The 17364-nt window shown below is 46.7% G+C and overlaps 1 protein-coding gene across 3 annotated transcripts; it reads right to left on the reverse strand.

Moving 5' to 3' along the window:
* Positions 1-185: 185 nt before the first annotated feature.
* MEFV (MEFV innate immuity regulator, pyrin) lies at positions 186-14538 on the reverse strand. 3 transcript variants are annotated; one of them, XM_043914129.1, is made up of 10 exons: positions 14191-14538; positions 10337-11158; positions 7674-8053; positions 7162-7257; positions 3860-4090; positions 3438-3460; positions 1939-2054; positions 1730-1762; positions 1362-1394; positions 1132-1214 (listed from the first exon to the last, which is right to left on the reverse strand). In XM_043914129.1, the coding sequence occupies exons 1-9, from the start codon at positions 14465-14467 to the stop codon at positions 1363-1365; spliced, it is 2010 nt and encodes a 669-aa protein (XP_043770064.1). In that variant the 5' UTR covers positions 14468-14538; the 3' UTR covers positions 1132-1214; position 1362. The 3 variants fall into 3 exon arrangements, with proteins under 3 accessions (XP_043770062.1, XP_043770063.1, XP_043770064.1); XM_043914127.1 differs by lacking the exon at positions 1362-1394 and having other exon boundaries at positions 186-1214; XM_043914128.1 differs by having other exon boundaries at positions 186-1394.
* Between the last annotated feature and the right edge of the window lie 2826 nt (positions 14539-17364).

The raw sequence follows: 17364 nt of genomic DNA on the forward strand, positions 1-17364 counted from the left end.
GTCTCTTTATTTATTTATGTCTCTTTAAATGGAGAGTGAACTAGAACCTAACATTCCACAGACCCACAGATTTGCCAGTAGAGCTCAGGAAGAATAGTAACAGCAGCCCCATCTCCTTCATGGTCTTCTGTATGCAAACAGCATCTCACAGTAATCAACTGAGTGACAACAAATGCAATTACAACTACATTTTCTAAGTGATTTATTTATGAGGTCCAGTCACAGTTCATTAATCCAAGTACAAAAGTGATTTGTAATGATCCAATCTGCTTGTTTGTCTTCAGGCTTCCTAAGTCTCAAGACAGGGGTAGGTAGAATGAAGGAACACATCCTTGCCAAGGGTCCTGAGGGAAAATGAGGGTAGGTTCTGTCTCAGGAGCATCTTAGGTGCTAATTCTTAACAAGGATTTATTAAGCAACAGCAATGTACTCTGAAAGCCTTGTATCATCTGTATGTGTGTTCTCTTTACCCTTGGTTTACCAGTATTTGTGACCCAGCCTACTTCTGCTTCTGTCCAGTAAACTCCTTGGGCACGGGGACTATTTTTTTATTGATTGTATTCCCCACAGCACTGGAACCCAGTAATGACTGTCAGGTGTATGGATTCAAGATTCAAGACCAGGAGCCTGAAGGGAGATGCAAAGTGTCAGGTATTCAGGGAGGCTGTGGCCACCCCCACTAGACAGATGGTCAGAGGATCCATGTTCTTGTCTCCATCATGTGTCCTGGGGCTAAGGATAGGTTGAAGGGGCCCCAGGGGAAAGTAGCCAGTGGCTGTGAGGGATGTGGGATTTGGCTGTCACTTTGTAAAAGGAGATGTCCCCGTCTTGTAGTCCAGGGAGATAACCCCATGCCAGCAGGGCTCCTCCATCTGGATCTGGAGAAAGGTGCACGCCTGGCATTCATTTTACTGCCTCATTGTTTCTACCAAATGCCCATTCTCTGGTGACAGAGTCATGTTCTCCTTGCTGCTCGTGGCTGCCTTGCAAACGCCCAGGACCCACCCTGGCTTGTCTCCCACCTTCACTTCTCAGTCATGGTGGCTAGAGAGCAGGCTCAGAGAGCCCAGCACCACGATTCAGCTATAGAATCTTCCTGGACTAGCAGGCAGATGGTCCCACTTTTCTTTTCCAAGGCTCACTCTCTTCACGTCATCAGAGAAGATGAAAGATGAGGTTGGAGTGGATAGTTTCTGCTTCCAGAATCACATTAACTGCAGAGAGAATTAGAATTCCTGACTTCAGGTCCATGGACAACATCCCCACAGGGTTTTCCCCACATCCAGGAAACGTGGACAGGGTTGTTCTTCGGGATCGCACTGGGGGACCGAGCAGGGACCCGGCAGGCCAAGGCTACTCGCCTCAGGGTGCCTGACCACCAATCAGTTCTGCAACTACAGAGAAAAAGGAGATAGGGGCAATGCTGAGCATCCCCAGTCAGAGGGACTACATCCACCCTGGTCCCCACAACAAGGAAAGACAAGGACCCCTCCTCCCTGCTCAGGACCTGCCCGGCTTCCTCTGATTTCATAGGCCCCCATTCCTCCCTGGCACCCAAGCCAGCCTTGGATATTCTGTGATCTGGCAGTGACCCCAGCTCAGAGACTATGAGGACTTGTCATGAATTTTCTCCCACCTTTGTTACAGGTGGTTTTTTTTTCTCTCCTAAATAATGCCTAGAAATCACAAGGGACCCCTGGCCAGCACAAACTACCACCACCATACTCACCATTGAACGTTTCCACTTCTGAGCGCAGGGTCTCTAAAAGGAGAGAAGGAGTTCAAGTTAGGTTCCCCAGATGGGGACAGATCTGGGAGAGGCTGAAGGCAAGACAGAAAGGACAAGAGAGATGGAGAAGAGACGCCAGGGGACCCAGGCTACACGGCTCCTGAGGGCAGGTGAGGGGGCTCTTCCCATTCTCCCGCAAGCCCACCTACCCAAGAAGTGCTTCATGCGCTTCTCAACAAACTCTGATTTCTGGTAGAGCAGGTGGATCTTCTCTTTCACCTCTGGTGGCGTGGCCCACAGCTCAGGGACAGTCACCATCTTGGCCCTAGAGACAAAAAGACCATTGGCAAAAGAGGGCTGGAGCATGGGGGTGGCCCAAGGTCTCATGAACTGAAAGGGAGGTGCACACCCACCCCAGACCCACTTCACAAAGAAAACTTCCTTCCTGGGCTTCAAGTTCTAAACACTGGTCCTCAATGCTGGCCATGGGGTGTGCTCTCCAGGGGAGTTTCAAAAACCACAGACACCAGGGGACTTTCCTGGCGGTCCAGTGGTTAACACTCCAAGCTTCCAGTGGAGAGGGTGAGGCTTGATCCCTGGTTGGGGAACTAAGGTCCTGCATGCTGCAGGGCAATTAAACTCACACAAGAAACACCCAGCGCAGCCAAAGTTAAAACAAGGAATGGGGGGTTTCCCTGGTTGATTCACTTGTTAAGACTCCACTGCAGGGGCCACAGGTTTGATTCCTGATTGGGGAACTAAGATCTAGGATGCAGCCCAGCCATAAAATAAATGTAAAAAAAAAGGAATGGAATTCTGGCACATTCTACAACATGAATGAACCTTGAAGATACGCTAAGTGAGATAAATCAGACACAAGAACACAAATATTGCATAATTCCACTTATATGATGTAGCTAGAGTAGTGGAATACATAAAGACAGTAAAATGGTGGTTGCCAGGGGTTGGGGGAGGGGAGATTGGGAAGTTGTATAATAGTACGGAGTTTCCGTTTGGGAAGATGAGAGAGTTCTAGGGTTGGATCATGGTGATGCAGTACTGTGATGTACAATGATATGAAGGTACTCACTGAACTGTACATTTTTAAATGCTTAAAATGGCAAATTTTGTGTTACATGTATTTTACCACCAAAAAAAACTCTTCAAAAAATTAATGCTTGGGTCATACTCCTGAAGATTCAGATTTAATTTGTCAGCCGGGGCCTGAACGTCAGGATCTCGTAAAGTTCCCCTGGGTGATTGTAGGTTCCAGCCTCCTTCCCCTTCCCTTCCTCCCCTCCCTTCCCCTTCTCTTCCCCTTCTCTTGCCCACCCCCTCCACTGCTGCCTGCGGGGCTTAGCAGATCCACTTCTGGAAAGTGCCTCTCTCCCTGTGCCTGCAAGCAGGCAGTCCTGCAGGAATAGTTTTCACAAGGTGAATTGCACAGGACATGGGCTGTTAGCGGAGGTTTCCTAGGAAGCCACCACCACACGACAGGCGTGTTCACTGGGTTCCGTCTTCAGTCCCACACTCCCCTCCTGATCATGCTCCCATTCTCCCTACACAAATCCAGAAAGGCCTTCGGAAGCTGCAGGAGATGGGAGAAGGCACATCCCTGGGTTGGGAGCATCTCCCTCCTAGGGCTGCCTCCCCAGATGCTGCCTGCAGGAACCCCTCACCAAGGGATCATCAGGGGACCTCTTGGTACCTGTGCAAGGTGACTCCAATGTCCTAGGAGAGAAAAGAGGGAAGTTCTCCATCACCAGTGTTGTAAGGGCTATGATGACTCCTGGCCTCCCTGCCCCAGAGTGTCAGCAAAAACAGGGCCCCTCCCCCCAGTTCTAATCAGCAAGGTGGCAACTCAACTGGGGCCTGCCCATAACCGTACCCAAAGTCTGCTGACATGTGGGAGATGCCAGGGGATCCCCTAGATTCTAGGCCACCATGGGTTCCTGATACTGCATTGCAGAAGCCTGGGCACAAGAGGCATTATGGATCACCAAGGACAAGTCCCACCCCAGCCCCAAGGGCCTCACCACTGGGTTGGGGAGAGCAGATGGCAGTACTGGGAGCCCCTGTCATCCTGCTGGGCACAGTGGACAGAGGAAGGCCAGGCCCAGCCACGCTCACCTTCATAAACTCCCACTCTGGCTGGCACTGCTTGGCCTCCAGCTCCCCAATCAGCTTGTCGAGAAGGGCGATGTCTCTCGTCCCTCGGGTGCCGTACGTCTCCCTAACCTGGCCGATGGTCTGGCCCAGTTCCTCTAGCCAGGCCATAAAGAGCCGCTCCTGCTGCTCTAAAAACTGGCACAGCTGCTCCAACTGGCACTGGATTCTCTGCTTCTGGGTTTCAGCTTGTTTCTGGGGAACAGAAGTCAGGGAGGTTTAGGGGCCTGTGCACTCAGGGAATACCCAGGAGCCCACCTTCCAAAGGGAGAGTCCCCTCTCCTCCCCCTGAATTGGGGCAAGTCAGTCCATCTATTTGGATGCAAGTGAACTTGACTTCCAGTACTCTTGCACACTGGCCATCCATGACTTTCTCATCACTAGAACGTTGCGGTGGACACTTGAAGTTGCTCTAGGGTAACTTTCCTTCATCCAAGGAGGGAGAGGACCCTTCACATAGACTGTACAGAAGAAATCTCATTTTTGGCTCAAAAGGACAGGACTAAATCTCTTAAGTTCTTTTGAACCAAAAATGTCTCTGCACCTTTTGTTGTTGATTTTAATATGGGCACATTCATATATTAGCTAAACTGCTAGATACAACGAAGAGAACTCTGGTGTAAATTCCAAACAGCCCAGGGCCTCCCAGGACGCTTTGTGGATGTTTGCTTGGCCCCTGTTCCCCGGCCACCTGTGGTCCCCTAGTTGACATATGATAGTGGTTCTGACACTGCCTGGTATTTTTCTGTAATTAAGGAGTAAGACTATGTGGAGTAGGAAATGGCAACCCACTCCAGTATTCTTGCCTGGAAATTCCCATGGACAGAGGAACCTGGTGGGCTGCAGTCCCTGGAGTTGCAAAGAGTTGGACACAACTGAGCACGCACATACAAAACAGACTCACAGACGTAGAGAACAGACTTGGGATTGCCAAGGAGAAGAGGGAAAGAGGAGGAATGGACTGGGAGTTTGGGGTTAGTAGATGCAAGCTATTACATTTAGCATGGATAAACAACAAGGTCCAACTTTATAGCACAGGGAACTATATTCAATATCCTGTAATAAACCACGACTGAAAAGAATATGAAAAAGAATATATACATGTATGTATAACTGAATCACTTAGCTATGCAGAAATTAACACAATATTGTAAATCAATTAAACTTCAATAAAACTAAAAAACAAAAGAGAAAAAAGGAGTAAGACTATGAACTCGATGTGTGCGGAACCTCACACCTTCTCCTGTAACGTCAGCAGCCTTTGCTGAGTCACATGCTGCATTTCGAATGCAGAAGAGTGTTCTCCCGGTCTTTACAGCACAGCACCGCAGACACACACCCGTGCCGCTGGTCTGCGCAAGTCACTTTCCCCATCACTCACTGTCTAAGTCTAGACTATCAACAAAAAACCAAGACTGGGTTGTGGCATTTGCTGTTTCTGTGGCGTAGATGGGCTTCTCTGGTGCCTCAGACAGTAGAGAATCTGTCTGCAGTACGGGAGACCTGGGTTTGTTCCCTGGATTAGGAAGATCCCCTGGAGGAGGGCATGGCAACCCACTCCAGTATTCTTGCCTGGAGAATCCCCATGGATAGAGGAGCCTGGCGGGCTACAATCCCAGGGGTTGCAGAGTCAGACATGACTGAGCAACTAAGCACTAAACATGTGGGTGTAGATATTCCCACATGTGTCTAACTTGAGACGTGGCCAGTCTCAGGCTTCCAATGTGATGTTCCTAAACATGGAATCTGGGACACTTTTTGTTGTTGATAGCAGTAATGTGGACTTTCCTTTTTTTTTAAGAGGACAGGTCAACCATCCTGTTCAATGGCCTATATTCTAAAATTCTCTGATAATTTTGCTCATGATTAAATTCAGGAGAAACATGGGGTGGGGGGTGAGAGTGCCATAGACCTAAGGCCATGCTCTCTCTAGACCATCCCATTGGGAGGCAAAGACTAACCAGTTTGCCATCATCAGTATAGGGATTCTAGAGTTGGTAATTGGTTAAGGAGGGGTCTACCAGTCACTTCTGTAAATATATATTATTTCCTTTATAATTATTAAGTAATTTGGGGAGTGGTATTTGAGGGTGTGTAAGTACGCTGTTCTCTGCCATTTTTCTCCTAAAAATTTTAGCTTCTGTTGCTGATCCCTGTCAGTGTCAACTATAGTGGAAATCTTCTAATTCAATTATTATTCTATACTTGTTTTAGTTGGCTTTCTGCTGTAAAAAGGAGCTTTCCCTACCCTCTTTCCTATGATTAAAAAATTTTTTTTCATTATTTGAAAAAGGAGGAGGAGGTGAAGGCCTGAAAACAGCATTCCTTTCCATAAGGGCCTATGTCACTGCGTCTGAAGGGAAGGCTGGACACTTTTGTCTCCCTGGGTTTCCCTGAGCAGCCCAGGCTCCTGCCTCACCGTCCTCCGCCCCACCTGGAGCACCGCTGACCTCTGCTTCATCCACAAGTTCAAGCCGCCTGGGGTTATAGGAAAGGGTTTTCATTTGACTACCATTCAGCAGTTTCCCAAAAGTCAGACACCTGGACAGCTGCCACCCCCTCCCTCTCATCCTGCCCTTTGTTATCTTTGCCTGTTTCTCACTGCCGTGTGGTGGGTCCTGACAAGTTTGGAACTCAGGGAGATGAAATCCAACCAACAGAAATGCATCAGACAAATCATCAAGGCTCTGTGGGTTAGTTAGGCACCTTCACACGAAGGGAAAACAGAAGCAACTAAAGCATCCAAGAGTCTGGACAACACCTTAACAGGAAGGCTACTAAGTGGTACTTATTGGAATCTGCAGTGTTGCAGAACCACAGTTTTAAAAGGAAATGTTCACTTTAACCATTTGAATTTTACAAATAAATATGGCTTTTGTAAAAAAAAAAAAAAAAGATAACAGCAATTATAAAAACAACTCGGAGCAGTATTTAGAAAGTCTCTCCTCCCCTTTCCTCAATCCCATTCCTCACTTACAGCATCCATTTCTCTAAACCATTTTGTGGTGAGTCTAAGAAAGTGTGACTGGGTCCTGGGAGATACCCCTTCTTGCTGGAGGTGGACTCCATCCCCAGGGACAAGCTCATCTCTGGACACCTGTTATTCCCTGCTCCCCCAGGAGCAGGTGACTCTAAATAGGTGATCAGCTCCGTTTCCCTGTGAGCTAGTACAGGACTTGAGGGACCCCTGCTCACTCTGGGTTCTCTGCTTCCTTCTACAGGGTGAACCCAGTCAATGACAGGCCACAGACCACCCCTAACCTTACCAGGGAGTTCACTGTTTTCTTATCCCCCTGAGATCTCTGCTCCTCTCCAGATTTTCTCAACTCCTTCAGATGTTCCAACTGCTTCTGAATTTGCTCCTGGGGAGAAAAAAACAACAACACTTGTTGAAGCTCAAACTTGGCCCCTGCCATCTTTAGTTGGTACCAACCCTAGATGGGAAAATTTGCTACAGGGAATAAAGCTGAGGGTGCTGCAGCCAGGAGCATGGGGAGAGGTAACCAGAGGAAGAAATGACCTCATCACACCAAAGGAAGCAGAGCCGAGGTGGTGAGAAAGATTTCTTGTGAGCACCTGGATTCAGCCATACCTGAAGCTAGATTCCCATAGACCTCTGAGCTACATGCAGCATCCCTCTTTGCTGGCTCAATTTGTATGTGTTTGCCATTTACAGCCCACAGATGCTCCCTAATGCACCAGTGCCTAGCGTTCCAGGGAAACCCCCCGATGTGTTCAGGCACCCAGCAGAGAAGGGTCCCAATGCAGGAAGCCCCACCTTGTATTCCAGGGCAGCCTCCTCAATGGGGCGCACCCGGTGGCCCCGGTGCTCCTGGCTCAGCCGGCAGATAAGGCAGATGAGCTCCCCATGGTCCTCGCAGAAGAGCAGCTGCACCTGCTTCATGTGACGCTCACACTGTGGCAGGTTCTTGGGGTTCAGGCTGGCCATCTGCAGGCCCTCCTGCCACTCACGGCTTCCGTGGCTCTTCCCTGGGAGCAAGTCCTGGCACCGGGGGCAGCTGGATGAGCGGCTGAGTGAGGCCTCAGGGTCCCTGGAAGCCGCAGAGCAGCTGCAGGAGATGTGCACACAGCTGCCACCAACCAGGTCTCCTTCCTGGGCACGGCAGAGAGGACACACTGCCTTGTCCTGCAGCCTCCCTGAGGACACAGCAATGGAAAAACCTCCTGAGTGACAAACCCAAGGTTCTACCAGGGGATGCTGCAAATCAGCGTAGCGGGAATCTGTGCCTGGGACGTGAATGTTCTCTGTTAGACTGAGGCCTTTTCCCAGCTTGTCCTCCCCCAACTTCCCTCCAGCGAGAACACTCAGACTGAGGGCTATGGCCTGGATCTCATGCCAGTCCCGAGACTTGGAATTCTCGGGCATTTATCCTAAAGAAAGGCATTTTGCTATAAATTCTATGCCTTCCTCCTGCACATACACTGACACAGGTGATATAAAGATGGGAAGACATTCTACTGGTGTTGGCTTTACCACGTACCACCACTGAGAGGGTGCATAACTTGAGTAGAGTTGCCAGGGGATGGGTACTCACTTGTGGCTGAACCCACAGACCCTAGCAGAACCTCTGGCACCTGGTAAACATTTGGGAAGTGTGTGTTGAATGAAGGAACGAATGAGCCACTGCTCACATACAGATTCAGAACACATGATGTGAAAGTAAAGAAGTAACTTTACAAGGCTGAAGGGTGTAACCCACTGTGATGACCTACAGCTATGACCAGCTCTGCTCCAAGACCAGCACAGCTTCATAAAGCAGAAATAACAGGAGACACAAGAGGAAATAGAAACACACTCAATCCATGAGTCCCCTGCCACCTCCTCCTCTCTCAGGGTCCCAGGAACTCATATCACATCTGTAAGTGAGACTGCGAGCTCCCCAGTGAGAGTTTCCCCATTCCCTTATGATGGCATTGTTTGCGGTCCATATGACTGCTTCCCCACCCCTGCTCCCCCAAAACTACATTTCCCAGTCTCCCTAGCAGTTAGGTGTGGTCATGTGACTCCAGACACACCTCATTTCATTGCACTTCCCTTTATTGGGACACTTCATTTTTTACAAAATAAAGGTTTGTGACATCCCTGTGCTGCCAGATGATGGTGAACATTCTTTAGCAATGAAGTATTTTTAAATTAAGGTGTGGATGTCCCCTGGTGGTCTGGTGGTTAGATTCAACCATTTCACTGACATGGCCCAGGTTCAGTCGCTGGTGGAGGAATGGAGATCCCACAAGCCACACAGTGAGGACAAAAATAAAAGGTATATTCATTGTTTTTTTAGACATAATTGTACACTTAATACAGACTACAATATAGTGTAAACATATGTACTGGAAAACCAAACTTTCTTGTGACTGGCTTTCTGCAATATTTGCATTATTGCAGTGGTCTGGAACAAAACCCACATTATCATGGAGGTATGTCTGTACATTCTGGCCAAGAGGATGTAAACAGAGGCATCATGGGCAGAATCTAGAAACTTCTGAAAACCTTCCCTAAGTGATACCATTCTCCTTTGTCCCTCCATCCTGTTGCCTGGAATGAGGATACTAGCATGAGCTTCAAACTCTGTGGAGCAGAAAAGCAGCAGGAGCTGGGGTTCCTAGCCAGAGGGTACCACATTCATCCCAGACTATGTGTGTCATTTTTGTGAAAGGGGAACAAGCGTCTATCTTGTTTCAGTTGTTAACTTTGGTGTTTCTGTCATTTACAACCCATCATAATCCTAAATTCTGCCTCTTTAGTAAAAGAGACCTATGATTTTGGCCACCAGCTTCCTCTCTGCTCAGAGAGGCAGACTGGCAGAATCTCAGCCCCTTGACATACTGCCATGGAGTATTATAAGAAGGTGATATTTACCTAGTCTTTCCCAGATGAGCAATCTGAGGTTCAGAAGCCTTTGGGGATTCTACAGAAGTGTCTAAGAGCTAACCAGCTGAAATGTATGCAACACTGCAACATTTTGTGAAGATGTGCCGATATGCCCTTTTTCAGGATTCAGAGCCTACAATCAGATTTTCAAAGGACTGAGGCCCTCAAGGTGGACCCAAGGGTCCAGTGAAATGGATAGAGTAGAGATAAAAGCAGGCTTGTGCATCTTCCCAGGTGGTGCAGTGGCAAAGAATCTATCTGCCAGCGCAGGAAACACAAAGAGACACGAGTTTGATCCTTGGATTGGGAAGATGCCCTGGAGTAGGAAATGGCCACCCACTCCAGTATTCTTGTCTGGGAAATTCCATGGACAGAGGAGTCTGGCGAGCTACAGTCCACAGGGCCACAAAGAGTTGACTATGCATCGCTTCTCGGCCTTTTGGCTAAGATCAAGTGTAAGAGTTGACTATGCACGCACAGGGGAAAACCTGCAGCAGTCATCATTCCTAAGGATACCAGGTCTTCTGGACTCTGAGGTCCTTTCTTACCTGCAGACGGAGAGACTTCTGGATCTGAAGGCTCATGGGGCACACTGGAAGCCTTCAGAGCCCCAGTTCCACTCCTCTCTGCAGGAGCTGTGGGTTCTAGATGCGCCCCAATCATCGTCTTTCCAGCCAGCGGTACACTGAGAGGTGTATTCCTGAGTGCTGTCCCCTCCAGGGTCGTGGCATGCTCTGGATTCCTGGAGCCCTTCTCCAGAGTCGCGGTCGGCCCTGTTTTCAGAGTGGCCACTTGGCTGGCAGTGGTTGCTGAGCTTGGATTCTCAGTGTTCATTTTCTCCTGAAGCAGAAGAGTTTCTGGATTGAGGGGTCCTGTCTCTTCTGGAGAAATGGTAAGTTCAAGACTTTTGGGTCGCTTCTTTCCTGAAGGTAAACATACTTCTGATGTCTTTGTTTCTCTCCTTCCTGGGGACCCAGTGAATGACCCGCTGGTGAGTCCCTGGAGCCTTCCTGCAGAGCTGGCGTTCCTCCGCAGCCTGACACCTGGATAGCTCCCTTTCTCCTTCTCCCGTGGCACCTTGGGGAGGACGGGGCTTCTCTTGGAAGACAGAGTCGTGGTCCTGGCCCCCAGCTTGCCCTGCACCTCCAGGCCCTCAGAGCCTTTCTGATCTCGCTGCTTGCCCAGAGGCTTCTTCTGGGGCCCTCTGCCAGCCTCAGTCTGGCTGGAGGGTGGGCAGCCAGCCCCATCAGCACTTTGTCGCTGCTTGTCACCTTCCAGGCCATCCGGGGTCTTTAGGCTCTTGGGCTTCATCTCCCCAGAGGAACCCGACGTTTCTGAGCTGTCTGTGTCACTTTCTTGTATCCAACACTCTGAAAAGACAATGAGATGAAAAGGCATGGGAATGCCCGGCGCTCAGAGTCAAGATTTGGGGAAAGGGAGAGAAGAGAGAACCCCCTCAGAAATTAGGGAAGTTCAGGACATTCTAGACAACAGCAGTCAATTAGCATTAAATAAGATCATATTCATTATCTGCTGTCTTATTTCTGAAGTAGTACTTTTCAAACTTTTTTAGGCAGGAGAAGTTGTTTCCAACGTAAGGTCTTACATAGAATTCTTAACATATAAGTGAAAACCCTAGTTTATTGGTATACAACAATTGGTATACTTTTGTGTGTGACTTACAAATCTACAAAACTCAGTTATCAGTCAATCAAGATAGGCGCAAAAGTTTGAAATCAAGGGGGACAGTTAAAACTTTAGAAGCTAATTTTTTGCTATAACTTTGGTTTTATGAAATGAAAATCCTGACTGATTCAGTTCAGTGTAAACAGTTTAAAAAACAAGTTTGCCTGGAAATTTCAGGGTAATATTTACATAAACAGAAATGACAGAAAGGGCTGAATTTCAAGGTCTCCATAAAAAGGAGTTCAAGTATAGCATGAACTATCACACTGATGTGTCGGGAGCTGCCGGGATGTGCCCAGTCCGTGACAAGGTCACGGGACAGAGAGAAACCTGCAAGGCAGTCTTCCTCACACGGGGCTGCCCCAGGAGCCCAACATGTTCCCTCGGGAATCACCAGGACGTACCCAGACCTTGACAAGGTCACGGGATGAGAGAGGAACCTGCAAGGCAGCTCTTCCCCTCGGGGTTGTCCCGGGGGCCCGATATGTCTCTTTCCTCTTTCTGTTTTACTTTTTTTGGGCTTTCTATTAATTTTTGGAAATATAATATATAGTAATAAGGCCTCCCTGGAAAAGTCCAAGCCTTTTTGGAAATGCTCATGATTGCTCTGGCTCAGGACATGACCATAAACATCAAGTTAAAGAAGAAAAGGCCACAGGCATAGTTTGGCTGCTTGCTTAAAAGATTATAATGTTCTAGAATAGAAAAGAGTAGAGGCATTTAGATTTAGAAGTAGATATACTGCTTTAGTTTACTTGCTCCTTGGTTGAGAGGGTTTTCATTATTGCTATTTCCTTGCTGCTATTTGTCCATTGTTTCCCTTTCTTTAAACAACATAGAATATTACGGGTATTTTTGTAGAATTAGAATATGGGGTACATAGGATTTCAATAGAAGATTTATATTTACCAGCTTCACTGCCATTATCTCACTATTAATAGAGGTGTTTTGCTGTTTTAGAGGTGTTTTTGCTGTTTAATAGTTAATCATTGTAAATTGAGATTTTGTGGTTTCAGGTAAAGAAAAATATCAGGGTTTTCACATGGTACTATTCTCAGAAATGTCAAACATGTTACTGTGACCCTTCCCATGTATTGTTTTATTGTCCAAAGAATTTACACTATACCTGAGATTTGTAGGACATTGTTTTGTTAGAATGAAAATGTTAGGCCACTGAGGCAAGAAGACTATGTACAGGACATTTAAGAATAAACCCTGTAATCAGAAACATTCTAGATGAATGTATAGGGGAAAAACATGGGAAAGAAAAATATTGACAGGAGCACGAAACCAATATCTGATGTAATATGTGGTGACTTAAGGGGAAGGTAACGTTCAGTCTATAAAGACTGAGCTGTCCTAAAAATTAAAAAAAGGCTACCTCTTCTACGCAACCTTCTGTGTGTGTCTGTCTTCTTCCTCGCTGACGCCACTCATCCCTTGGGTATTCCTGGACCCACTGGGGCTGGACCCCAACACTGATGGCCTCCAATAATTTAAAATTTGGTTAATGACATATTTTAATATGAATTTGTTAGTTTTGTAAGTTAAACAATTCATAAATTTTGAATCAAGTATTTGCCAACTTGCTAAAGAATCCCTGAAATGTCTTCCTGGGATACAATTTGAAAACCACTACTAAAGAAAATAACCTATAATTAGCACCTTAATTTTTGGTTTGAAAAAGCCCATAGTAAAATTAAGATTGCTTAAAACACTTTGTTGTTGGCTTTCCAAGAAAACATATTTTACAAAAACTGCCTCAGGAACTGGTGAAAAACCCTGAAGAAGCTCATAACCAAGTTTAAAAATACAAAAAAATTAATTTAAAAATTATCCTCATTAAATTATACCAGGTTCAGATTACAGTTTAGCTTTATCACTCTTTCAAAGAGCAGAGAAATTTTGTTATGTAAACTCTTCTACCTCATAGAAGGACATGAAAAGCATTCCTGATATATTCTTAAAATCTAGAAATAGAAGAAAATTTTAGACATCAAAGAATAGTTTTTTAAACTGGTCCCAGAGTAGTGCCCCTGCCCCCACCAAATCTCAAAAAAAAAAAAAAAAAAAAAAAGACTTGAAAAGCAGAAGTCCGATAGACCGCATTCTTTGATCACAGTGTAATAAAATCAGAAAGTGACAGCAAAGGGGTAGACAAAGAAGGAAGGAAAAGAGGAAAGAAAGAAAAGATGAAAGAGAAATAAGGAGGGAAAGAAAGAGAAGGAAGGAAGGAGAAAGCCCTTTTGAGAATTTTAGAATACTTTTGTGACATGTGTTAGAGGAGAACTCAAAACTGAAAAGAGATAACAATATCACCCATCAACCCAGCTGATAGGAGTGGTTAGTTTCTTGCTCGACCGAAGATACTCGTCTGTAGGTGTTAATGACAAATGAAGTGAAGAACTCTACCGGCAAGCACCCAGCCCCTGCCTCTTCTGATCTGGCCTCATAATCAGAATCTCAGCCTCCTCCTGGGTTTGTTTGTTTTTTTAAAGCCACTGGGAGCCTTAGCTTTGCTTCAGCTGCAAAGACCAGAGAAGGGGACAGAACTTGATCGGCTGAAGAAGTCACAGGAGTGGTCGCAGACCTGGGACTCCTGACCCCCAAGTCAGTATGCACTGGTCTGAACACAAGTTCCCTCTTGTACCTTCCACCCGACTCCACGAACAGCCAGCAGCTGCACTGAGAGGGGAGGGTGCTTGGGGCTGCTTACCTGGGCTGATCACCCGGTGAAGCTCCTCTGCCAGGAGGTGCTGGTTGATGGCCCTCAGGACCTGCAGGGTCAGCTGCACCGCGTACTCCTCCCCGTAGTGGTTGACCAGCAGAGAGGCCAGCTTCACCGGCTCAGCTGTCTGCAGTTGGCCCCGGGGGATCCGGGTGTGCTCCTTCTCCAGGCTGGTGTTCTGCAGCTTGAACTTGAACTTCTCGAAGTCATAGGGCAAAAGCTCTTCCAGGGAGTACAGGAGATGGTCACTCCGGGTCCTGGCCATGGTGTTGACCAGAAGAGACTGGAGGCAGTCGTCCTGCTTCTGAGGGAAAAAACTACTGTCTGTCTTGGTGCCCGGAGAGTAGAAGATGCAGCTTGTGAAATAACGGAAAAGGCACAGGAAATGCTCTGTGTTTTGGTGGGAACTGAGACTAAGGCTGTCACTGTGTCATTGCTGGCTTGCGTCCTCTTCCTCCAAGAATCAGAGGCTTTTCCAGGTAGGAGGGCTCAATGCCTTGTCAGCTACGTGGTGGTCCTGCACGCCAGCTCTTGCTGACCCAGGCTGCACTTCGGAGTGGTAGGTTAGTCTTTGAGGGAGGGTCTGGGATTGGATTCCAGATTCTTGATCTTTGGAAGCCTCTCAGATGCTTCCCTCCTTCCTCCCAGGAAGGTGGGAGTGGGGGGAACAGCATCCCTGGCCCCGTGCTGGAGAGAATCATGATGAGGGTCAGTCCCTCTGGTCAGCTTCTCTCCTCCAGACTCTTGGGGTTTTATTGACCCTCTGGAGCAAATGGCAGGAGGATGGGGAGCAGCAGATAGAGCCCTGCAAGCTCTGCCCTTCCCTGCCGGAGGAGACAGGTGAGGTCTGGAGGCACGCCAGGAGAAAAGCCCTGGGATCATTCCTGTGGACGTAGTTCGAGTTGTCTTGTTCTTCCAGCAACATAAAGGCCTAGGAAGGCCACGCCTGGGACCACCATCCTGACTCGTTTGTCCCAGTGTTGACTCTGCCATGACTTCCTAGGAGCAGACCCCGGAGGGAGGGCATCATACACGTACTGTTACTGAACACATGTTCTGGACCAGGATGCTGGAGAAACAAGAGTGAAAAATGTGTCCTTAGGGCTCACAGCCCAGTGTGGGGCCCCAGCCATGGCTCTGAAGCTAATGGAGGTGGTATGGGCAAAGTGACTTCTTCTTCTCTTAACTGCTCTTCCTGCTACAATGATTTATATCCTCAATTTTGTTTTTGAAAAATTTCAAATCCACAAAAAAGTTAAGAGCATAATACAATGAACACAAATATACTCTCAACCCCTGTTCATCAGTTGTTTACATATTATGTTTGGTGATTCTCTCCCTCTGTGCACACTTCTGTTTTTTCTTTTTTGAAGCATTTAGTAGTAAGTTGAAAACATATCAGGTATCATTTCAAATACCCTGACCATCCTAAATACTAAGAACAAGAATATGAGGATAATTACTTATGTATTTATTTATGGCCACGCCTCAGGGCTTGTGGAATGGAATCTAAATTCCCCGACCGGAGATTGAACCTGGGCCACAGCAATAAAAGCACCAAGTCCCAAAAAAAAAAAAAAAAAAAAGCACCAAGTCCCAACCACTGGACCACCAGGGAATTCCCAAGGATATATTTTTTTTTTCCCAAGGATATTATTTTAAATAATCACAATACTATTATCACACTCAGGGAATCTAATATTGTTACAATACTACAACCAGTCTGTAATCAAATGCCCCGGTTATCCTTATAATGTCTTTGATAGCTCATTTTTTAAAAAATTTTTTTCCAATCTAGGATCCAATCGGAGATCATGCATTGCTTTTAGTTGTCATATCATATTTGTAGTCTCTTTTTATCTAGAACACTTTCACATCCCCCCACCTTTTATTTTAAAAATTTTTGTTATTTTTTTTTTTGGCCTTGCTGTGCAGCATTCGGGATCTTAGTTCACCGACCAGGGGTCAGTCCTGTGCCTCCTGCACTGGGAGCAGAGTCTTAATCACTGAACCACCAGGGAATTTTCTCCCCTCACCTTTTAAATTAATTTATTTGTTGTTTATTTTTGGCTGTGCTGGATCCTTATTGCTGAGTGTGGGCTTTTCTCTAGCTGCGGAGAGCAGGGGCTACTCTCTGGTTATGGCACAGGTTTCTCATTGCAGTGGCTTCTCTTGCTGCAGAACATGGGCTTTAGGGTGCTCAGGCTTCAGCAGTTGCAGCACGTGGGCTCAGCTGCTCTGAAGTACGTGGGATCTTCCCAGGCCAGGGATTGAGTCTGTGACTCAAGGTGGATTCTCATCCACTGAGCCACTAGGGAAACCCCACCCCTCACCTTTTGAAATTCTTCCTTTCAAGACATTAATGTTTTTGAAAAGTCTGTTCCAAGTACAATGTCCCTCAGTGTAGATTTGTGTGATTGTTTCCTCATTATTAGACTGAGTATATAGCCTACTTATCCTTGAGATCTCTCCATTGTAAAAGGTCTTTTTTTTCCCTTTGTTATTAACATGTAACCTGGGCGTGTGGAAAGGTCTCGCGCTGTCAGTCTTTCACCCCATGATGTTAGCCTTCATTGATGATCCCTTCCTAAATCAGTTGCTAGAGTGGTGGTTGCAAAATAGTGGCATTTCTATCACTGAGTTGGCAAATGGTGCCATATCCTGATTGAAACTTGCTGTCTTTGTCATGAAATTTTTGGCTTACAGATATTTTTTCCAAATGTTTTGTTGGTGATACAGTTACCCCTGAATGATGCTTATTCTGTGCTTTTTTTTTTTTTTTTTTTTAACTCTGTGCTTTATATCCATTGTTCTCTAAAATCTCTGCAGCATCCCTTCAGAGCAGGATTCATCACCCACATTTACAGCTGGGATTAGTGGATTAGAGACCTGCCCCAGAGTCAGGGTTCAAACTCACTCTATTAACCACTTTGTAATACTGTCTCCCTCCAATATTGATACTTTATTTTACTGTTCATCACTAACCCTGGATGTCACCTTTTCGGCTGACCAGTGAGGCTCAAAATGGGCCATGCTGACCATTCCAGCAGGTCAGCGACAGCATTCTGATGTCTGGCTGAACAAACAGCCCTGAGTATGAACAACCTGGAATCAAGGCTTCCTTGAGTTCCGATTGGTTGAATTTATTTTGTTGTCCGGATG

Source organism: Cervus elaphus, chromosome 10, assembly GCF_910594005.1.
Source record: "Cervus elaphus chromosome 10, mCerEla1.1, whole genome shotgun sequence".
NCBI classification, from domain to species: domain Eukaryota; kingdom Metazoa; phylum Chordata; class Mammalia; order Artiodactyla; family Cervidae; genus Cervus; species Cervus elaphus.

Coding starts and splice junctions, on each gene's coding strand:
- MEFV (XM_043914127.1), bottom strand. CDS start 14,467: ATGGCCAGGACCCGGAGTGACCATCTCCTGTACTCCCTGGAAGAGCTT. Junction 7,258..7,673: donor AGGCTGCCCTGGAATACAAG/GTGGGGCTTCCT, acceptor TTTTCTCCCCAG/GAGCAAATTCAGAAGCAGTT. Junction 1,215..1,729: donor AGAAGTGGAAACGTTCAATG/GTGAGTATGGTG, acceptor TTCTCTCTGCAG/TTAATGTGATTCTGGAAGCA.